Raw genomic sequence first — 24705 nt, 5'->3', positions numbered from 1 at the left:
GTCACAGTTTAAGGATAATGGGGAAGCCTTTTAGGACCAAGATGAGGAAAAACTTCTTCACACAGAGAGTGGTGAATCTGTGGAATTCTCTGCCACAGGAAACAGTTGAGGCCGGTTCATTGGCTATATTTAAGAGGAAGTTAGATATGGCCCTTGTGGCTGAAGGGATCAGGGGTTATGGAGAGAAAGCAGATACAGGGTTCTGAGTTGGATGATCAGCCATGATCATACTGAATGGCAGTGCAGGCTCAAAGGGCCGAATGGCCTACTCCTGCACCTATTTTCTATATTTCTATGTATAGCTGGCTATCAAACCTCAATCATCTGTTCACTGTCCACTACTAGTGAATCCCCAGCCATTATGCAATTCAACACTTCTATACAGCTGTCATTTAGATGTAAAGCTTCAACCTCACAAGACTGGACAACCATGGATCATCAGTAAATAATTTCAGCTGGAGGAAAACAGTCACAAGTCCATCAAAATGCAACCTGGACTAGAGAGCATATCTTATGAGGAAAGGTTGAGCAAGCTAAGGCATTTCCCCTTGCAGTGAAGGACAGGTGACTTGATAGAAGTGTACAACATGATAAGTGCATACATAGTGGTCAGCCAGAGATGCTTTCACAGGGTGCAGATGGCTAATACGAGGGGGGATGATTTTAAGGAGATCGAAGGAAACTATGGGGAGGGAGATGTCATTGGCAAGGATCTTTTTTTATTACACAGAGAATGGTGGATACATGAAGTGCACTGCCAGGGGTGGTGGTAGAAGCCGATACATTAGGGACATTTAAGACTCAGACTGGCAGATAGATGATAGAAAAATGGAAGGATATGTAGGAGGGTACAGTTTGATTGATCCTACAGTAGGTTATAAGGTCGACAAAACAATGTGGGCCATAGGGCCTGTACTTTATTTATTTACTTAGAGATGCAGCATTTAACAGGACTTTCCAGCCTAATGATCTGTGCCACCTAGCAACACACCAATTTAACCCTAGCTTAGGCTACGTCCACACTAGACCAGATAATTTTGAAAACGCCAGTTTCGCGTAAAAACGATAGGCGTCCACACTATGCGTTTTTAAAAATATCTCTATCCACATTGAAACAGCGATTTTGGCGAATCTCCTCCTCCTGCGCATGCGCAGGACACATCTACCAAAAACAAGTGACATGTTTGGTGTCGAATCCCGCCATAAAAGTGCGCGTTTGTGTAGTTACAGACTAGAAAAACTTAAAACGACGGCCAGCTGTTGGCTTTCGCGCAGGGGAACTTAAAAGTAAAAAAACAACAAATACTGGAGTGTACGGAGGCAACTGACAGGGAGCTCACGGACAGATTGACCCGGCTGACGATGAACATTGAAAAACTGACTAACTCTGTTGCATTAATAAAGAACCTTGTTAAATGTATAAAACATGTCTGCATCAGTGTTATCTTGTATTTCCATACAATGCTACATTAGGCTGTTACACATCTATTGTCAGAGAAGTACTTGCATAAATAGGTAAACCACCTTCATACCAGCAAGGACAGAAAACAGGGCAAAGTGAGTATACTTATTTATTCAGTAAGTTATGGGTCAAAGTATTTGGTGAGTACATCTCTAGCTCTTCTGGCGTCAGTTTAGTTGCCGTCTGTTCTGAAATTGTTAGGTTGTGTTCAAGAAAACCATGCAATAGCGCACTGCCGTCTGACAACGTTTTCAGATTTCTCCAGTTACCCCGTCCACACTGATCTGACCAATCTGGCGTTTTCAAAAATACACACTTTGGAGAGCGTTTCTGAAAAGCTCCGGTTTCAGGGGGACGAAGACGTCATTTTAGTGTGGACGAAGGGTAAAAACGAAGAGAAAAAGCTTCGGTTACAGATTTATCTGGTGTAGTGTGGACATAGCCTTAGTCACAGGACAACTTACAATAAACAATTAACCTACTAATCGGTACATCTTTGGAATGTGAGAGGAAAAACGGAGCACTTGGAGAAAACCCATGAGGTCACACGAAGAAACTACAAACTCCTTACAGACGCTGGAAATGAACTGACACCCCAGGCTAACCACTTCGCTACTGCGGCATCCTATACTGCTCTATGTTCTAAAATCACAGTGTGTACAATAAACCAACTTTGGAACATTCTATGCTAGAATCACTGTTTAAAACAGACAGGGTGCCTATTTAAGTCACGAAACGGTGTTTTTGTTCTCCAAGGGTCATGGTGACTGGATGCTCAAAAGGACAGTGTACATAGAGCCTTTGAATATTTACAGCAGAAGATGGATTCTTGCTAAGCAAGAGGATGAAAGGGGGCTGAAAGTGAACGGCAGTCACAATCAAATCAGCCAACACTAAATGGCAGTGCAGACTCAAGATTCCAACTGACTGCCTTACACTAATTCAGGTTTCAGTTCTGTGTGTGGATTTCTAACAATATCTGCCATTTTAAGAATTTGCTCACCACCTCGAAGCTCGAATTCTTTCAATAAATAAGCCTTTGTTGCTTACCACTCAACCAAAACCCCTAATCACCTGCCTTAACATCACCTTACACTATGCAATGTCATGATTTGTTTGACAATATTTATTTGAATCCACTGGGTATGTTTACTTTGTTGAAGGTTCCATCTAAACAGATGCTGCAGCAATCAGTTTCCCTCCAGCGTTCTATATGGCTGGAATATGTACCTCATTACAGATAATTCAAAGTGTACTGGGTTTCAGAAAACCATTCTGAAATATCAAGAATTAGAAAATCACAATGAAGGTGCAGTTGATCTTTAAGATAGATATCAGAAACAGCTTTCAACATTTTAACTGTGAGGACAGATTATTCAGAGGTTGTGTTAGACTGCATCTTATCACTTTGCATTTTAATATAATTTTACTTGCGTAGAACATGTTGACGTAGACTGGTTTATTATTGTCAAAATATACATAGGTTGAACTTATATTGAGTGGAAAACCCTACAAAAAGTAATGGATACAGCCCAGCCCATCATGGCTAAATTCCTCCCAACCATTGAGCACATCTACATAAAGCTTTGTCGAAGGAAGGCAGCATCCACCATCGGAGACCCCCAACACCCAGGCCATGCTCTCTTCTCACTGCTGAAACCAGGAAGGTACTACAGGAGCCTCAAGATCCAGGTTCAGTAACAGTTTATTGCCTCCCATCAGGGTGGAGGCTATATAACATCCACGCCAGGACCACCAGGTTCAGGAACAGTTATTACCGCCCTACCATCAGGCTCTTGAACCAAAGGGGATAACTTCACTCGCCCTATCACTGAAATGCTCCCAATCCTATGGACTCTCATTCAAGGACTCTTCATCTTATGTTCTCAATATTTATTGCTTATTACTTTTTCCTTTTTTTGTATTTGAATAGCTTGTTGTCTTTTGCACACTTGTTGAACTGCCTAGTTGGGCAGTCTTTCATTGATTCTGGTATGGTTATTATTCTATGGATTTATTGAGTATGTCCGCAAGGAAATGAATGTCAGGGTGGTATATGGTGACACGTGTACTATAATAAATTTACTTTGAATTTTGAGGTATAGTGAAAAACTCTTTGCTCCCATGCATACAGATCAGCTCATTACACCGTGTATTGCAGTAGAACAAGGTAAAACAATAACAGAATGCAAAATAAAGTGTAACAGTTACAGAGAAAGTACAGTACAGGTAGAAAAAGTGCAAGGGCTATGATAAGGTAGGCTGCAAGATCGAGAGTCCATTGTCTCAAGTCGTATAAAGGTGGGTTAGAAGGTGGTATGTGCTTTCAGGCTTTTGTATCTTTTGCCCAATGGGAGCAGGGAAGAGGAGATTCAAGATTGTTTAATGTCATTTCCTATACAAAGTGTAAAGGAGAACAAAATAATTGTTGCTCCAGATCTGATGCAGCACAAAAAAACTCAAAAGATAAAGAACACAATAATAAAAACAGAATAAATATAATTACAGAGGATAACTTATATAGATATATTGACTGAAGATCCATAAAGTGACGCTAGGCACAGGAGTGTCTGTACATAAGGTGACTTTGACTGACACGAAATGATAAAGTAGTGGTGAGTGGGAGTGTGGAGGGCTGGGTTACTGAGTGGAGGTATTGATCAGCCTTACTGCTTAGGGAAAGTAACTGTCTTTGAGCATGGTGGTCCTGACATGGATGTTACACAGCCTCCTCCCTGAGAGTGGGACAAACAGTACACGAGCAGGGTGGGCGGGTTCCTTTTCTGACACCTTTTTGTATGTATGAAAGAAAGCATCACAGGATTGTTAAGGTGTTCTTCCAGTTAAAACTCTAGTTAGGCCACACTTGGAGTACTGTGTCCAGTTCTGGTCGCCTCACTATAGGAAGGATGTGGAAGCATTGGAAAGGGTACAGAGGAGATTTACCAGGATGCTGCCTGGTTTAGAGAGTATGGATTATGATCAGAGATTAAGGGAGCTAGGGCTTTACTCTTTGGAGAGGAGGATGAGAGGAGACATGATAAAGGTGTACAAGATATTAAGAGGAATAGACAGAATGGACAGCCAGTGTCTCTTCCCCAGGGCACCACTGCTCAGTACAAAAGGACATGGCTTTAAGGTAAGGGGAGGGAAGTTCAAGGGGGATATTAGAGGAAGGTTTTTCACTCAGAGAGTGGTTGGTGCGTGGAATGCACTGCCTGAGTCAGTGGTGGAGGCAGATACACTAGTGAAGTTTAAGAGACTACTAGACAGGTATATGGAGGAATTTAAGGTGGGGGGTTATATGGGAGGCAGGATTTGAGGGTCGGCACAACATTGTGGGCCAAAGGGCCTGTACTGTGCTGTACTATTCTATGTTCTATATGTTAACATCCACGTTCAGAATTTGTAAATGGTAGGAAAGCAATGTTCCCCCACAACAGCAACATCTCCTCCATGATCTCCATTGGCAGAGGTGCACCACAAGGCTGTGTGCTTAGACCCCTGCTCTACTTACTTTACGATTATTACTATGAGGCGAAGCACAGCTCCAATGCTATATTCAAATTTGTTGACATATGCCCAATCAAAGGTTGTGACAAATCAGCATATAGGAGGGAGAGTGAAATTCTGGCTGAGTGCTCCCACAACAACAACCTCTAACTCAACATCAGCAGGAGCAAGGAGTTGATTATTCAATACAGGAGGCAGCAGTCGGGGGCCCATGAGCCAGACCTTATCGGGGTATCAAAGATTGAGAGGGTCAATAGCTTTAAGTTCCTGGGACCAGTATGTAAGTGCCATTTCAAAGAGCACAACAAATAGCTTAGAAGTTTGCACAGATTCAGCATGTCATCTAAAATTATGACAGACTTCTATAGATGTACAGCGGAGAGCGTGCATCATGGCCTGGTATAGAAACAGCAGTACCCACAAACAGGAAAGTCTACAAAAGGTGGTGGACACAGCCAGCCCATCGTAGAAAAAGCCCTCCCCACCGTTCAGTACATCTAGATAAAAGAGTGCTGACATAAGAAGACAGCATCCATCAAGAACACCTACCATCCAGGCCAGCTCTCTTCTCACTGCAAAGAAGCTGGTAAAGGAGCCTTAAGTCCACACCACCAGGCTCTGGAACAGTTATTACCTTTCAACCATCAGACTCATGAATCAGTGTGGATAACTTCACTCACCTCAACACTGAACACAATCTATGGACTCACTTTCAAGGACTCTACAATTCATGTTCTCAGTATTATTGATTTATTCTTTGTTTCTTTATTGTATTTGCAGTTTGTCTTTTGCACATTGGATGCTTGTCAGTCTTTGTGTTTTGCATTGACTCCACAGTACTTCCCTATTCTACAGTGAATGTCTGCAAGAAAATAACTCAGTAATATTTAATGACATATATGTACTTTGAAAATAATTTTACTTTGAACTTTGAGACAGTGAGCAAAGCTGCACCCAGAGAGCAACCTCTGTACCTTGGATTACCCCTCTCCACGATGTACAAGTTTCAGTACTAAAGGATTCCTGACACCCAGCAACTGTGATATTATCATGCTTTGAGCAGCCAGACACATAATGATCATCAACAATAGTACTATTTGCATAATGTTACCGCCTGGAATTCAATTTCCGCCTCAGTCTATTCGGAGTTTGTACGTTCCCCAAGAGACCACATGCATCTCCCATGGCTTCATGTGGCCCTGATGGGGGGAGGGGCGGCTAAGCAGATGCTACACCTTGCCCAAGGATGACCTGCAGAGGAAAGATGTGCCTTACACCTCCTTTGGTAGAGATGTATCTCCAGCCCGCCATCCATTAAATTCACGCCAACACGAGCGATGCACGTGGCTCTCTATGGAACATGCTGCAAACAGTGCAGCGTGAAGTAGCGCAGGTCCATTTTGATTTTCAGGAGACAATGTAACGTACAATATTGAGCAGAACAGTTCAGTTCCTTTGGTCCACTATGTTGTGCCAACCTTTATTCTACTCCAAGATCAACCTAACATAGCCTACAGAGCTCTCCATTTTTCTATCAGCCACGTGCCTATCTAATTCCCCTTCAACATCATATTTTTGACAGTCATGAACACTGCCTCACTATTCCTACTTTTCACTTTTATTTTTATTGCAATTTAGAGGATTTTTGTGCTTGTACTGTACTGCCGACACTAAACAGTGATAGCAAACCTGATGCTAATGTCTGGCTGGCAAAGTGCAGATATGTCTCTACCTAAGGAGGTGTAGGCACTCCTTCTCTCCACTAGCCTGCAGGTCACCCTTGGGCAAGACCAAGGGCACCTGCTTAGCCCCCTGATCAGGGTTACGCGAAGCTATCGGAGCAGGTGATGGACTGTCGTATGAGCAGCAAGTGTATATCACACGTCCTGATTATGTGACCATAGATGCCAGGCAGACAATCTCTAAAGAGTATTGATAATGGACGGGGTCACTCTTTTTTTTAAAAAAGACACTGCCCAGAAGGCGGCAATGGAAAACCACTTCCGTAGAATTTGCCAAGAACAGTCATGGTTATAGACCATAATCACCCACATCATACAACAGAGCATATAATGATGATGACGATGAGGACTGATATCTCTGCTGTACACATTCAATGCTGGCTCATTCTGCAAAGCCCACATTGCTTCAATCTATACACAAAATAAATAAAATCTCACAATGACCTTAAAATTCTAAAATCTATCGATTTGCATTTTCAGTGACCAAAGCTTCACAAGCACTCTGGGGTAGGGAAGTGCACGTGTGTCCGTGTGCATACACACACACACACACACACACACACACACACACACACACACACACACACACACACACACACACACACACACACATATATATATATATACACACACACACATTGTAGTAATTTTATGGTCTCAATTGAGGACTGACAGTGGGAAGGGGGTATGGAGAGGGGAATCATGGTTGGAAGGGAAGGGAGAGTGAAGTAAGTGGGAAGCACCAGAGACATTCTGTAATGATCAATAAGCTAATCGTTTGGAATCCAGTGACCTTGCCTGGTGTCTCAGGGCTGGGTGTGTCTGCTCCCATGCCACCCCAGGCACTTCTCTGTCATCTGTTTCACACTGCTTCCATGGTGCACCATCATCATTCCCAACATACTTTGCTCCCACCAGATTTACAATTTTGCACAGTACTGTACATCCAAAGGGTAGCATTGTAGCAAAGCGATTGGCTTAACATTTTCCAACACTAGCAATCACAAAAGGGTTCAATTCCCATGCAGTTTGTAAAGAGTTTGTACACCCTCCCCATGACTTTCCTTTGGGTACTCTGGCCTCCTGCCACATTCCCACAGTTATACAGGCTAGTTTGAGTAAGTTATGGGCATGCTATGTTGGCACCAGAAAAGTGGCAACACTTGCAGGCTGTCCCCGACACATCATTGGACTGCAGTGATGCTAGTGCACAACAATGCATTTCATTATGTTTCGATGTACACGTGACAAATAAAGCGAATCTTTCTTTTAAAAACCCTTTCTTTAGCAAGGTGCTCAAAATTTTACACAATATACCAGTCTACGTCTTACCAAAGTCATCCTGCTGCCGTCAAATCTTCTCATATAGAAGGCTGACACACTACCGGTATTTGCCCCTTTTAGTCACTTATTGCCATCTTCATGTTAGACTGCAGTGACTCGTATTAAAGCTAATTTATTAGCGAAGCGCATTAATGACACCATTACCTGGAGATGCATTTTCTTACAGGCATTCACCAGTAAAACTAAGAAATTTATTGTTCATGATATTTTTTGCTTATTTATTATTATTTCTTTCTTTTTGTATTTGCACAGTTTGTTGTCTTTGCACTGGCTGAACACCCTAGTTGTATGGTCTTTCATGGATTCTGTAATGATTATTCTATAGATTTATTGAGTATGCCCACAAGAATATCAATCTTAGGCTTGCATATGGTGACATAAATGTACCTTGATAATAAATTTACTTTGAACTTTGAAATACAATAGAATCAATGAAAAACTACGAAGAACTGACAAATAACCAAGCAACACACACAAAATGCTGGAGGAACTCCAGCAGGCCAGGCAGCATCTATGTAAAAGACTATAGTTGACGTTTCCGGCCGAGGCCTTTCATCAGGATTTGCCGATGAAGGGTCTCAGCCCAAAACGTCAACTATATTCTTTTCCATAGATGCTGCCTGGCCTGCTGAGTTCCTCCAGCATCTTTTGTGTTCCTTGGATTTCCAGCATCAGGAGATGTTCTCCTGTATGTGATCTGACAAATAACCAATGTGCAAAAGACAAACTCTGCAAATAAATAAATAAATAAATAACACTGAGAACACGAGTTGGATATTCCTTGAAAGTTCTTGGTATACAATTACGCCAAGATCACTTCCAACACAGACAGGTCTATCCTCTCCAGCTTATAAGTACTTGACTAATGTATAGCCCATACAGACAGCGAATGTCTAGGAGATGGGTAAAATGGATTTGCGGGCTGCAGCGCTGCTGGAGGCATCTCCTGCCATGTGGTAACTCAGTTTGTGACCACATTTCCAATCGCGAACACTAAGAAAAGTTCCCAAAAACAGAACCCTGCTGTAACTGGATGAGGAACCAAAATCCACTTCTGTGTTGTGTACTACATATTCCATCTGCCAGTTCTCCCCCTCACCACTACAACTCCACCCCCAGCATTCCCTCCAAAATCCCTCTGCAGACTCTCAAGCCCTCTGGGTTAATGTCAGCAGCAAACCGTTCCCTCACCCAAATCGTCGGAAGACTGTGAAATGTAGTAGATGAAGCACAAATCCTGCCAGTCTCCCACACCACCAACCTGACAATGAAGCATTTACTCACCTCACTGCTTTGTTCAAAAATCAATGTACCTTAGCTATTGTCCTGGTCCAGCCACACAATCATTTCAATGTACGAGTGATAAATCCAAATCTGAATCTGTTTTTGTTCTTAAAGCAATTCCCAATCTACATTAGCATATTGTCCACATCAATGCTACAGCCAACAAAGACCCAGAGTCTACTCCGCGATTCTATCATGGCTGGTTTATTACCCCATTCTCCTGCCTTCTCCCCATAGTCTTTGATCCCTACTAATCAAGAACCTATCAACCTCCACTTTAAATATGCCCAATGACTTGGCCTCCACAGCAGTCCATGGCAACGAATTCAACAGATTCACTACCCTCTGGTCCTAGACACCCCCCACTAATGGAAATATCTTCTCCATGTCTACGCTATGCAGGGCTTTCAATATTCGGCAGGTTTCAATGAGATCCCCAAATCTTCTAAAATCCAATGAGTACAGGCCCAGAGCCATCAAATACTCCTCATACTCTAACCCCGTCATTTCCGGGATCATTCCTGTGAACTTCCTTTGGAGCCTCTCTAATCAGCACATCCTTTCTTAGATCAGAGAGCATGCAATAAGAGATTGTTTCAGCTTGGAAAAGAATAATTGATATGAAAACTGATGAATAAGAAAACATATTAAATAGGATTGTGGAATCACACATTTTAGCACAGGAAATGACTCACTAATTTACCACAACTCAATAGAGTGCAATCTAATGCAGTTCCTTCACTCCTCGTTTTCTTTTCGATGCTGAATCTTCAAATTATAATCAAGGGAAATGGAGGCAGCATTACTGCCAAATTTCATGAATTTTTGAACATGCTCATTTAATTTTTTACAACTCCTCCCCCCGGTGTTTTACTTTACTGACGATCTCTCTCCTTCCCATTGCTTGATACATTTGTGCTTTTAAAGTCAAAGTGAACTACGAATTCAAAGTACTTATTCTTACAATTTATAATTGTTCTATGATACTTGACAAAGTCTCAAATAAAAGATTTCTTCCAATGAGAAAGATTACAATAATGCACTTTTCTTCCATCATACAATTGCCTGTTAAATATAACTGTAAATTTTAGGTCTTTGCAATTAGTTTCACAATCTAAAAATAAATATACAAATTCAGCTCCCTTAAAATGGCTGTTTCCATTCAGTAAATCAGTGGTATATAACAAGGCTGAAAACCAGTTAAATCGAGAATCAACATGGCTGTGAGCCTGGTTCTGAAAAAAAAGTACAAATGAAAGATAACAAGTTATTGCACCACACTGCAGGGACTGCAATCAAAGTGAAATATATATTAATTACACATTATATGCAAAGGGGTACTCCAGTCACTTGTCAAATTTCAGCTTCATTAACTCATTTTTCACTTATGACAATTCAACTATTTCAATCCAGACTTAAGACACGCACTTAAATACAAGGTAGAAATAAATGATTTTCTCTGAGCTTCAGTGACTCAGCTGAAACTAAATTTAAAATTGGCCTATGCTCAAATTGAGCTCTGGAGTTAAGAGATCAGAACTCACAATTAATTAGTGCCTTTTATAAGCCCTTACCCTTGCCGACGTCTCCCCAAATAAGGGCCTGTTGTCTTGTCCACTTGTGCCATATGTCCGTGTGGCATATTCATCCATTGCAACTTTACACAATACACTTTCATGCAGAGCAAAATCTTGCAAGCTCTCTGTAAGTTATCCCGACCACATTGTGGTAAATCTATTCACTTCTGAGGAAAAGCACTTCAGTGGAGATATTTCCTCTTCGTTTTCATGGTGAACGACTCTGAAATGCGAACAACAAGACAGTCAGAATGAATCCACCCTACTGCTGCCAATTTGCTTCACTTCTCGCAAGAAACGCTGATGAATGGACTGTCTCCCAAGAGTATACACCACTACAGCAACCAAAATAAATCATATTATCTAATCATCAAGCTCATAAATAAGGAAAAAAATTCTTCATTAAAAACAGTAGACAAATAAAGATCAATTATCTGATTTCCTTCTCAATACCTGTTCTAGAATTAGCAAATTGTCAAAGAATTATATATTGAATTTTATTTCCGCTATTACTAAAAATCAAGAATAACAGCATCGCATTAATTTATACACTCAATGGCCACTTTATTAGGTGCAGGAGTGTAGCTAATAAAGCGGCCAGAGGTGTGGAACTTCGTGCGCTGCAGCCCATCCACTTCAAAGTTTGACATGTTGTGCATTCAGAGATGCTCTTCTACACACCACTATTGTAATGCGTGATTATTTGAGTTACGTAATTGATGTATTTATTATACACTTTGATGTAGGTGTGACAAATAAAGCTAATTTCTTTAATCTTTAAAATTTAGGAGTTTGAAAGATTAACTTGAACACAGTTTTCAAGTAGGTTAAGTTCAGGGAATCTGGGAGAAGAGACTTTCCTGGAGTGAATTTGGGGAAAACTCTTTACATGAATTCAGAAGAAATGTGGGAAAATCCTGCACAAACCATGGTGGTTAATTGTAAATCCAAGGCTGTTTTCTAAAGGTCTATCAATGTGTACAGGAAGAGGGAGGTACATGAAGCTAATTGACAGATTCCTGGATTTCTAAAATTAGCCACAGACTGCTCATTGGTTGGGATATACAAAAGCAAAATATTGCAGCTAATGGAAATCTGAAATAAAAGCAAGGAATCTTGGAAGCACCTGGAAGGTCAGGCAGAATTAATATTTCCAGTTGATAGCCATACACAAAATGTTGGAGGAACTCAATGGGTCAGGCAGAATTAATATTTTTGTTGTAAAGGCACACACAAAATGCTGGAGGAACTCAGCAGGTCAGGCAGCATCTAAGAAGAGATATGTACTGTCGATGTTTTGAACTGAGACCTTTCATCAGGGCTGATAAGGATGGGGGCAGAAGTTAACATAAGAAGGTGGGGGAGGTACAGAAGTGCAAGCTGAAAGGTGATTGGTGAGACCAGGTGAGGGGGCATGGTGGATGGGTGGGGGAGTGGTGAAGGGAATGATGCAAGAAGGTGGCAGTGGATAGGTGGAAGAGATAAAGTGCTTAATAAGGTATCTGATAGACCATCAAAGGAGGCGGGAAATCATAGGGAGGTGATGGGCAGGTTGTGAGGGTAGGAGGAGCAGGCCCACAAGAAGGAGGGACAACAAAGAGAATTGGTTTCTGCAAGTTAGAAAAATTGATGTTGATGCAGTCAGGTTGAACACTACAAAAACAGAAGAAGAGGTGCTGCTCCTTCAACCTGCATCGACCCTTGACTGGAATTTTCCGATGAAGGTTGTAGAGACTGACTCTGGAAAGTAGAACTGAAAAAAACTAGGGCTTTGAATAAACTCTTCATGTCTGTGAGATGGGAGGTTGTTTGTGTATCTTTGCATATTTCAGATAGTCAAATGTTTGACCACGCAGTTTGGCCTTGAACATGGTTATTTCTTCATATGAAAATCATCCGATCTGGAGGGTGTGTAATGACTGTTCAGACAGAAATAACAAGGCTACAAATAGCTGTAGTGAAGACAGACTATTGCCCATATTATCGCGATCTTCCAGAGAACTCGCTTTAAACCCCTCTCTTCTTTATCATTTAGCTATATCGTATCAAATTGGACAAGACAATGTGGTCTACAAAGTCCAACATGGGGACTGAAGAAAATGTTAAGTCAGCCAAACCAGGAGAAAACTATCCACAAGGAACCATGAACATCAACTGGCTGTGAAGAAGCATGTCCAACTCTCCCGAGTCTCGACCCAAAAAGATCCAGAAGGGCACAAATTCAACTGGGCATCAATGAAAGTCATGGTGCAAGTAAAAATGTGACATGCAATACCCAGAAGCATTGTTTTCCTCAACATTTCTGTAAACAACTGAGTTTCCGTAGGGACACCCAATCAGCTGATTGATAAGTATATAAAGGCCAACCATTCTGATTACACAGCACAAATGAACAGTGCACTGATGACATCCCCTCATATGGTGAGAAACATTTGAAAATGGAGTGCCAAGATCTGAGAACAACCCAACCATATCACACACCTGATGTAGGGTTTCGGCCCTAAAACGTTAACTGTTAATTCCACTCTATAGATAATGCCTGACCTGCTGTGACCCTCCAGCATTTTGTGTATGTTGCTCAGCCATTTCAAAAGATGCATTTCTTCTAATAGTTTAAGTACCGTAGATTCCGGACTACAGAGCGCACCTGATTAAAAGCCGCAGGCTCTAATTTTAGAAATAAAATCAATTTTTTAATTGTAAAGGCCGCACCGGATTTTAGGCCGCACCGCTACTTTTAAATATACATACGTATCGGTAACACAAATTACGTTGCATATACTTTTTTACTGAACAGCACGAACAACATTCCAATATCTCCTAGCGACTGGTAAAAATATATATACTGCAGCTTACCAGGAAAAGTTATTGATCGACTTTAACTTAAAAGCAGCGTTTTCGCTCGGGTCTAATCGGCTCTGACGCGCTTGCGCAATGCGATCGGGTCTAATCGGGTCTGACGCGCTCGGGTCTTGCTTTTCTTCGAGTATTTTCCATGTTGATGAGGGTGAGTACAAATGACTGATTTACAATAATTTAATTGTGAAAGTGCGCTTGATTTATCGTACAATTTCATTGGACCTCTGTGAACTACTCATCAATTTTATTGGTCTACTGTTACGAGGCAAAATGTTTACGAGGCGGCATGAAAAAAAACCATGTATTAGCCGCTCTGGATTATAGGCCGCAGAGTTCAAAGCTGTTCAAAATGTGGGAAAAAAGTAGCGGCTTATAATCCGGAATCTACGGTATTCAGTTGGCTTCTGATTCTTCGTTCCTGTAGACTATGCAAATAAAACCAATGTGCTTGCCAGGTTAGAATGAAGACAGAATGGGAGATTCAGGTTAAGGAAAGGGCAAGTGATGGGAAGGAATATAGATTCCCTTTTTGATCAATCTCATTGCGGAATTTGTGGATAAATTATGGCTTGAAAGTTGGAATAAACTGGGATGGGATAACAAAAGGGAGGAACCTTCACACATGTTCAATGGAAAACTCAACCACTCAGAAACTCAAGATTTGGTTTTGTGTTCTGATATTTTAGTTGCATTGTAGAATTTATCTACCTAGTTAGAAGCAACATTAGTGAAAAGTGGGTGCCAAATGTTCCTAGTTATTACATAAAACAGTACAGCAGAGGAACAGGCCATTTGGCCCATCACATCTATCAAAGTTTAAAGTAAATGTATTATCAAAGTACGTACTGTGTGTCACCATTTACTGAAATTCATTTTCTTGCAGACGTTCACAGTAGAACAAAGAAATACAATGAAATCAATGAAAAACTACACACAGACTAACAAGCAACCAGTGTGCAAAAGACAAACTGTGCAAAAAACAAATACTGAGAACAACTGTGCCAACCACAATGTCATAAGCTAATTGCACCTGCCTGTACATGGTCTGTATATCGCTCCAACTCTGTCTGTCTAGCTGCCTCTCAATGTTTAGGTGAGAAACTCTTTTTCGGTACAATGGCCTAAATTTGTTTTCCCATATGCGTGGTTTACAATTCTATCAGCTTGACCGCACAAGCATAGCATGTACCAGATTCTAGCCATCATGGTCGGAAGTAGCGTTACAGAGGTGTTGACAGAGCAAATTAATAGTGTGTGGTTTAAACCAATAATGTGTATTTGATTTAAAATTAAAGTTCAAAGTTTACTTCGATAATAAATTAACTTTGAAATTAAATGAATCTCAGTTTTATTTGATGACATGTATGTACTTTGATAATAAATTCATACATGTCATCAAATAAAACCGAGATTCGTTTTCTTACGGGCATTCATAGTAAATATAAGAAACCCAGTAGAATCAATGAAAGACCGCATCCAACAGGACAAACAACCAGAGTGCAAAATACAACAAACTGTCCAAACACAAAAATAATAATAATAAATTAACAATTAATATTGAGAAGATGAGGTTGGGTGGGACTACAACTGGGGTCATGGGTTAAGAGTGAAAGGTGAAAATGTTAAGGGGAAATTTCTCCACATAGACAGACAGTCATGAGAGTGTGGAATGAGCTGCCAGCGCAAGTGGTGCAAGCAAGCTTGACTTCTACATTTAAGAGAAGCTTGGATAAGTATATGGATGGCAGGGGTATGGAGGGCTATGGTCTGGATGCAGATCGATGGGACCAGGCAGCTTAAACAGCTCAGCATGGACTAGACGGCTGAAAGGCCTGTTCTGAGCTGTACTTTTCTATAACTATGAGATGAAAGCCCTTGAAAGTGAGTCCAAAGGTTGTGGGAACAGTTCAGTGACAGAGCAAGTGAAGTTATCCCCACTGAACAGCCTGACAGTTAAGAGGTAATTGTTCCTGAATCTGAGGCTCCTGTACTTCCTGCCTAATGGGAGCAGCAAAAAGAAAGAATGACCTGGATGGTGAGGGTCCCCGATGATGGATGCTGCTTTCCTGCGACAGCGCTCCATGTAGATGTGAATCTATGGAATTCATTGCCACAGGTGGCTGAGGAAATCAAGTCATTGGGTGTATTTAAGGCACAGATTGATAGATTCTTCATTAGTCTGGAAGTCAAAAAGTATAGAGAGAATGAGGTTGAGAGGGATAATAAATCAGCCATGATAGAATGGCAGGACAGGCTCGATGAGACAAATGACCTAATTTTGCTCCTAGGTCTGATGGCTTTCACTGTGGGAACTCAGGTTGGAAGTTAGAAAGAGGAGCCAGGTTTCAGTCAAGAGGAAGAAACAGAAACCAGCCCTCAGACGTGTAGATGAACGAACACAGGATGAATGCAAGCTGCAGCCCAAACGAAGCCCATATCCAAAAGACTTGCAGATCAAAATAACTTCTGCTTTTTTTAAAAAAAAGTCCCTTTTGTGCATTTTTTTTCTGTTTGTGGTTTTCTATATAAAAACGCAGGAAGTCTAAAAGAAAGCAGGTGGCACAAACAAGGCCAAGTGAATGATCCAGGGGCATTCAGATGGCTGAGAAAATTATTCTGCAACACAAGCTAGAAATTTTAGCGTTAGAGCATACAGCAGGGAAAAGGGCCCTCTGGCCCAACCTAGCTAGTTGTCCCATCCTAGATAGTCCCACTTGGCCATGTCAGGCCCATACACTTCAAAATGTTTTCCAAGCACTTGTCCAACAGTCTTATAAAAATTGTTGTTGTACCTGCTTCAATCATTTCCTCTACAGCTCATCCAACATGTTCATCATACTTTAGAGTCACAGAGAAGCACAGCACAGAAACAGGCACTTCAGCCCATCTAATCCATTTATACTGTCTTTGTCTGCCCAATCTCTCTCTCGAACCCAGTCCCTAAGTCCTGGCAACATCGTGTGTTTTGGAGCAGAATCAAGGAGTATGGGGAGTATGCTTCAATGACTGTGTTTATGAAGGAACATGGAAGGAATTTTGAGAAAAAGAATCAGGTTTATTATCACTGACATATGTTGTGAAATATGTTGTGAAATTTGTTGTTCTGCAGCAGCTCAATACATAAAATATACTGTTATTACAGGTAATACCAGTTGTTGAAGCCGTGCCACTCAACAACAGGTATACCGCTTTGGATATTGTTGGGGGAAAGGGGGGTTGACAACCTAGCAGAGGAAACTCTGGCACTGAGTCTGGCTCTGTGGCTCAGAAGGGAAGGGGGGGGGGGGGGAGAAGATTAGTGGAGAGATTGGGAAGAAAAATGTTGTTAAGCCAACAAACAAAGTCAGGAATAAAAAGGGCATGGTGGGAGTAATGTTCTGAGCTACGTACATTTCAATGCAAGAAGTATTGTAGGAAAGGCAGATGAGCTTAGGGCATGGTTCAACATGTGAAATTATGACACTGAAGTCATTGGTGAGACTTAGTTGCAGGAGGGGCAGGACTGCCAGCTCAGTGTTCTGGGATTTTAGATATGATAGAGTAGGAGGGATTAAAAGGGAAGGGGAGATATTACCTGTTAGGGAAATGTCACGGTAGTGCTCAGTCGGGACAGACTAGACAGCTTCTCTAGTGAGGCTTTATGGGAGGAACTGAGGAATAAGAAAGGTATGACCACATTAATGGGGCTGTATTATAGACCACCCAACAGCCCGTGGGATAAAGAGGAACAAATGTGTAGAGATCACAGACTGTTGCAAGGAACATAAGGGTGTGATAGTAGGTGATTTTAACTTCCCAATGTATTGTCTGGGACTCTAATACTGTAAATGCGCTAGATGGGAAAGAATTTGCCAAATGTGTTCAGGAAGGTTTCTTTAGTTAGAAGACCCAGAGAGAGTGTGATACTAATCTCAGTTTAGGGAATAAGACAGGGCAGGTGACAAAAGTTTATGTAGAGGAACACTTTGCATATAGTTATATAAACTACAGGACAGAAACAGGCCCTTGGGCCAGCCCGTCCAGTCCGTGCCAAACCATTTAAACTAACTAATCCCATCACCTTGCACTAAGACAATAGTCCTCCACACTCCTCCCCACCCATGTATCTATCCAAACTTCTCTGAAATGTTGAAATTGAAATTGCATCCATCACTTGAGCTGGCAGCTCATTCCACACTTTCACTAATCTCGGAGTGAAGTTCCCCCTCAGGTTCCCTTGAAACATTTCATCTTTCACCCTTAACCTATGACCTCTATTGTAGTCTCACCCAACCTCAGTGGAAAAAGCCTGTTTGCATTTACCCTATCTATACCAAGGTAGAACATACAAGGTAAATGGCAGGACACTGAGGAGTGCAGTAGAACAGAGGGATCTGGGAATACAGATACTTAATTCCCTAAAAGTGGCATCACAGGTAGATCGGGTAGTAAAGAGAGCTTTGGGCACATTGGCCTTAATAAATCAAAGTATTGAGTATAAGAGTTGGAATGTTATGGTGAGGTTGTATAAGACATTGGTGAGGCCGAATTTGGAGTATTGTGTGCAGTTTTGGTCACCTAATTACAGGAAGGATGTTAATAAGGTTGAAAGGGTGCAGAGGTGGTTTACAAGGGTGTTACCGGGACTTGAGAAACTGAGTTACAGAGAAAGGTTGAATAGGTTAGGACTTTATTCCCTGGAGCATAGAAGAATGAGGGGTGATTTGATAGAGGTGTATAAAATTATGATGGGTATAGATACAGTGAATGCAAGCAGACTTTTTCCAGAGGCTAGGGGAGAAAAAAACCAGAGGGCATGGGTTAAGGGTGAAAAGGGAAAAGTTTAAAGGGAACATTAGGGGGAGCTTCTTCACACAGAGTAGTGGGAGTGTGGAATGAGCAGCTAGTTGAAGTGGTGAATGCAGGCTCACTTTTAACATTTAAGAAAAACTTGGCTAGGTATATGGATGAGAAGGGTATGGAGGGATATGGTCTTAGGTGCAGGTCAGTGGGACTAGGCAGAAAAATGGTTCGGCACAGCCAAGAAGGGCCAAAAGGTCTGTTTCTGTGCTGTGATGTTCTATGGTTCTGTACCCCTCATAATTCTGTATACCTCTATCACATCTCCCCTCAATCTTCTACATTCCAGGGAATAAAGTTCTAACCTATTCAATCTTTCCTCATAATTCAGGTCCTCCACATCCAGTAACATCCTTGTAAATCTTCACTGTACCCTTTCAATCATATTTACATCTTTCCTACAGATAGGTGACCCAAATTGCACACAATACTCCAAATTAGGCCTCACCAACGTCAACATAGCATCCCAAATTCTGTACTCAATACTTTAATCTATGAAGGCTGAGATCTAGTAATCAAAATACCATTAGTTTCAAGGTAATTGTGGAAAAGGATAGGTCTGGTTCTTGGGTTGAGTTTCTAAATTAGAGAAAGGCCATTTTTAGTGGTATCAGAAAGGATCTGGCAAGTGTGGATTGGGACAGGCTGTTTCCTGACAAAGGTGCACTTGGTAAGTGGGAGGCCTTCAGAAGTGAAATTTTGGGAGTACCAAGTTTGTATGTTCCCATCAGAATAAAAGGCAAGGATAATAGATTTAGAGAACACAGCAGCATAGTGGTTAGCAGATCACTTTACAGTGCCAACAAGCCGGGTTCAATTCCCGCCACTGCCTGTGAAGAGTTTGTATATTCTCCATGTGAGTTTCTTCTGGGTGCTCCGGTTTCCTCCCACAGTCGAATGATGTACCAATTCATAGATTAATTGGTCATTGTAAATTGTTCTGTGATTAGGCGAGGATTAAATTATTGGTGACAAAATAAATAAATATATAGACCTCAGTTTGAGAGATATTGAGGTCCTGGATAAGAAAAAAAGGAGATACATAGCAGATACAGGCAGATTGGAACACACAAGGTTCTTGAGTACAAGAAATGCAAGAGAACACTTAAGAAGGAAATTAGGAGGGCTAAAAGGCAAGGCTTGCCCTAGCATACAAGGTGAAGGGGAATCTGAAGGGATTCTACAGATATATTAAGAGCAAAAGGATAGCAACGGTCAAATTTGGTCCTCTGAAAGATAGGAGTGATAATCTATTCATGGAGTGGAAAGAGATGGAGGAGATCTTAAATGGATTTTTTTTGCATATGTATTTACTCAGGAAATGGACACAGAATCTAAAGAAGTGAGGCAAAGCAGCACTGAGGTAATAGACCCTATACAGATTACAGAGGTCTTGTTTGCTGTGTTGAGACAAATTAGGGTGCATAAATTCCCAGGGCTCAACATGGTGTTCCCTCAGACCCTTTGGGAGGCAAGTACAGAACTTGCAAAGGCCCTAGCAGAAATATTTAAAACATCATTAGCGACAGATGAGGTAGCTAATGATGTTCTGTTGTTCAAGAAAAGCTCTAAGACTAAACCAGGAAATTATACGCCTGTGAGCCTGACATCATTAGTGATAAAGTTATTGAAAGTTATTCTAAGGGACCAGATATATAAACATTTGGTTACACAGGGACTGATTAGGGATAGTCAACATGGCTTTGTGTCTGGTAGGCCATTTCAAACCAATTTTATTTAGTTTTTTTTTGAGGAAGTTACCTGGTATGTTGATGAAGGCAAGGCAGTGGACGTTGTCTGCATGAATTTTAGTAAGGCCTTTGACAAGAACCCACGTGGGAGGTTGGTTAAGAAGGTTCAGTTCCTTGGCATTCAAGATGAGGTAGTAAATTGGATTGGACATTGGCTTCATGGAAGAGGCCAGAGAGTGATTGTAGATGGTTGCCTCGCTGAAAGGAGGCCTGTGATTAGAGGGTGGCAAGAGTGTGGAACGAGCTACCAGCACAAGTGGTGGGTGTGGGTTCTTTTTCAATATTTAATAGAAATTAGGACAGGTACATGGATGAGAGGGGAACTGAGGACAATGGTCTGGGTGCAGGTCAATGGGACTAGACAGATTAATGATTTGGCACGGACTGAATAGGCTTTTAACTTGTAGTTTGCATTTAGCTGTGCAGATTAAGAGGGACATTGCAGCTTCACAGGTTGGAATTGTGATTGAGTCGGGGTTCAGCATCACTAGAAGTTTTTTTTATTTCGAGATACAGAGCTGAACAGGCCCTTCCAACCCAATGAGCTGTGCTGCCCGGCAACACACCTATTTAACTCTAGACTAATCACAGAACAACTTACAATGACCTATTAACCAGCTAACTGGTATGTCTTTGGATTGTGGGAGGAAACCGGAGCACCAGGAGGAAACCTATACGTACGAGGGAAGAACCTACAAACTTTCTTACAGAAGATGCTGGAATTGGACTCCAACACCCGAAGCTGTAATACTGTCACACTACCATGGCACCTCAAACACAAGTACATCCAGAGTTTTGAAATGGTGTTGAGGGGAGTGAGCACAATTAAAAGACAAAACTTGCACTAGATCAGGGTCTCAATCCTAAACATCATTATTTACTCCCCCTCTCCCCAAACCCACAGATGCTGCTCAACCCAGAGTTCCACCAGCAGACTGTACGTTGCATCAGATTCCAGCATCTGCACTCTCATGTCTCCATGACAATTTTAGGTGCAACATTCATGGACCTCCACCATTTTAAGCATTCCAATATTTTAAAAGGACATCACTGGGTGCTTTTAAATCTAAAGTAAATGGCTTTACAGGATTTGGGGGTAACATTATCATTTAGGAGATACAAGAGATGTCAGACACTGAAATCTGAAGCAAAACATATCAAAGTTAGATTAAATAAGTAATACAAAAATAAAAATTTCAAAAAAGTAATGAAGTAGTGTTGATGGACTCAATATCCATTCAGAAATCAGATGACAAAGGGAAAGAAGCTGCTCCTGAAACACGGAGTGTGTGTTTTCAGGGTCCTGTACCTCCTCCCTGATTGTAGCAATGAGAAGAGTGCATGTCCTCATCTCATCTGGATGAGATACATCTGGTGCCCATTTCTTTCCATAGATGCTGCCTGACACTCTGTGCTCCTCCAGAGCTTTGTGAGTTACTACCAATTAAGAAACGTTTTTAGAAAGTGGCCAATACACTTCGCAATGAAATACACTCCTGCTCAGACATCCTCACTGCCAAAATATTCTCAGGTTATTTTAGATCCTCTTGGTAAGATAACACAACTGGAACTACTTAATGCAATGTCCACATCAGTTTAGAGAAGGGGTTCTCAGCCTGGAGTCCATGGACCCCTTGGTGTTGGTCCATGGCATAAAAAGGTTGTGAACCCCTGGTTTAGTGCAATCATCATAAAGTCATACAGCAATACAGCACAGATACAGGCCTTTCGGTCCAACCAGTACATGCCCACCCAGAAAGTCCCAATTTCCTGGGTTTGTCCCGTATGCCTCCAGGCACCTATCCAAGCGCTTCTACATTGACACCATTGTATTTACCTCAGCCACTTCTCCCTGCAGCTTATTCCATAAATTCACCACCCTGTGTGTGAAAAGGCTGTCCCTCAGGTCCCATTTAAATCTCACCCTAAACCTGTGCTTCCCTGGCTTTAGACTCCCCTGCCCTGGAAAACAGACTGTTACCATCCACCTTATTATCTACACATAACATAATTGTTAAAGCTTATATAACATAACAGAGTCAGAGCTACACAGTACAGAAACAGGCCCTTCAGCCCAACTGATCCATCCTGACCATAGCATCCCCTCTGCTAGTCCCAGTGCCTGCATTCAACCCATAACCCTCCAAGCCCGTCCCCTCCATGTACCTATCCAAATACAACTGTACCCGTCTCAACCACTTCCTCTGGCAGTTCATTACGGGGACTCATCACTCTCTGTGTGAGGAAGTCACCTCTCAAGCCTCTTATAAATCTCTTCACTCTTAGCTTGTATCCGTGCTCTGTAGCTTTGGACTCAAGGGGAAAGAATATGACCTCCCGCCTTATCCATAGCCCTCATGATTTTATAAACTCTCTGAGGTCACTTCTTATTCTTCCAGACTCCTAGGAATAAAGATCCAAAGTGACCAACCTCCCCCTGTAACTCAGACTCTCTGGCCAGACAGCATCCTCTCCTATAACAGGGCGATGGATACTCTACACAATACTCACCAACCATTTATATAACTGCAACATAATGTTCCAACTCCTGAACTCAACACCCTGACTGATGAAGGCCAGCATGCCAAATGCTACCTTCACCACCCTGTCTGCTTGTGTGGGTTGCATACTGTAAATATTTTCTGATACTAAATTGAACCAATGACTTGGCATTCACAGCTCACACTTAGAACATATCAGTACAGCACAAGAGCCCACAATAATACATATCTCTCCATTCCCTGCATATTCATGCATCTGTCTAATCACTCATTAAGTTCTTTTGTCATATCTGCTTCCACTACCACCACCCCTGTCAGTTCATTCCAGACATCCACCACTTGGGGGGGGGAGAAAAAAAGTTGCCCCATACATCTCCTTTGAAGTAACACTTTAGCGCATGACCAGAATTTACAATTTGCACCAGCTGCTCATACGACCATCCACCAGCTGCTCCCATGGCTTCACGTGACCCTGAATTGGGGGGGGGGGGAGGAGGGGGGAGAAAGAGTGCTCAGCAGGTGCCACACCTTGCCCAAGGGTGACCTGTAGACTAGGTGGAGGGAAGGAGCGCCTTACACCTCATTTGGTGGAGACACATTTCCACCCTGCCACCCAAATGAATAGAAGTCCCAATTCTGACGCTGGGGCACTCCATTAGTCACAGACTTCCAGTCAGAAAATTAATCTTCAACCACAGGACACTGAACAGCACAACATAGTACAGGCCCTTCGGTCCACAACTTTGTGCCGATTTTTTAACTTAAAAATATAATCTAAAGCTTCCTTCGCGCATAGTCCTCCATTTTTCTTTCATCCATGTGCCAAAGAGTCTCTTCCCTCAAGATGAGAGATGAATGAATACCCTGCCACCACCAACGTTTCATCACCAAAACAGCAAGCTGTTTACTGTTCACGTGCTACAATTTACCACAGTATAATATTGGTTCATGTGCTGTGTGTGATATATGTTCTGTGGGTGCGCCAAGGTCCAAAAGAACGTTGCTTTGGTTGTAAAAATGTAGTCAGGAGACAAACTGAAACTTAAATGTCTGGAATGTATCTGCCTCTACCACCTTGACAGTGTGTTTGGGAGCACCTGGAGAGATTGGAGGTCAGAGGCCCAATGCCTGAGAGTTTGGCCCGGGAACTGGAGGTCACAGCCCCAACGTCTGACAGTCTAGAGCCAGGGACTAGAGGCATATCCATGGTTTGGAGGCCTCTGTGTGTGAGTGGATGAGAGAGGGAGTGGGGAGTGGGGAAAGGGGCTTGTGGTTGTTGTTTTGTTCTGCTGAACTCTGTGGGCCTGCTATTTTGGTGTCAAAACGTGCAGAGACACTTGTAGACTGCCCCCAGCACATCCTTGGGTGATAAGTCATAGAACACCACAGCACTGAAACAAGCCCTTCACCCCATCTAGTCCATGCTGAACTGTTCATCTGTCTCATTCCACTGACCTGCACCCAGACCATAGCCCTCCCATTCATTTGCCCACCTCTTAATGTTTTACTCAAACCCACATCCACCACTTGCTCTGACAGTTCATTCCACACTCTCGCCTCCTTCTAAGTGAAGAATTCCTCCCTCAGGTTCCCCTTGAACACCTTTCACCCTTAACCCATGACCTCTAGTTCTAGACTCACCCAACCGGTTGTGTTGGTTAATGCAAATCATACATTTCACCATCTCTACTTTTATTTATTTAGTTATAGAACGTGGAACAGGCCCTTCCGGCCTTCCGAGCCGCACCGCCCAGAAAACCCACCTACCTAACCCTCGCCTAATCACAGGACAATTCACAATCACCAAATGACCTACTAACCCGAGCACCTTTG

General features: G+C 42.1%; 1 protein-coding gene across 1 annotated transcript in view; it reads right to left on the bottom strand.

The window, feature by feature from the left end:
• tmem243b (transmembrane protein 243, mitochondrial b) overlaps positions 1-24705 on the bottom strand; it is a 41936-nt gene that overhangs the window by 14750 nt on the left and 2481 nt on the right. The window contains exon 2 of the mRNA XM_073066448.1: positions 10920-11145. Coding sequence (XP_072922549.1) covers positions 10920-10997 — 78 coding nt within the window. The 5' untranslated portion in view covers positions 10998-11145. The remainder of the gene's footprint in view (positions 1-10919; positions 11146-24705) is intronic.

Source organism: Hemitrygon akajei, chromosome 14 (assembly GCF_048418815.1).
Source record: "Hemitrygon akajei chromosome 14, sHemAka1.3, whole genome shotgun sequence".
Classification (NCBI taxonomy): domain Eukaryota; kingdom Metazoa; phylum Chordata; class Chondrichthyes; order Myliobatiformes; family Dasyatidae; genus Hemitrygon; species Hemitrygon akajei.
The sequence above is the reverse complement of the archived record's forward strand: the minus strand, read 5'-3'. Positions and strand labels throughout refer to the sequence as shown.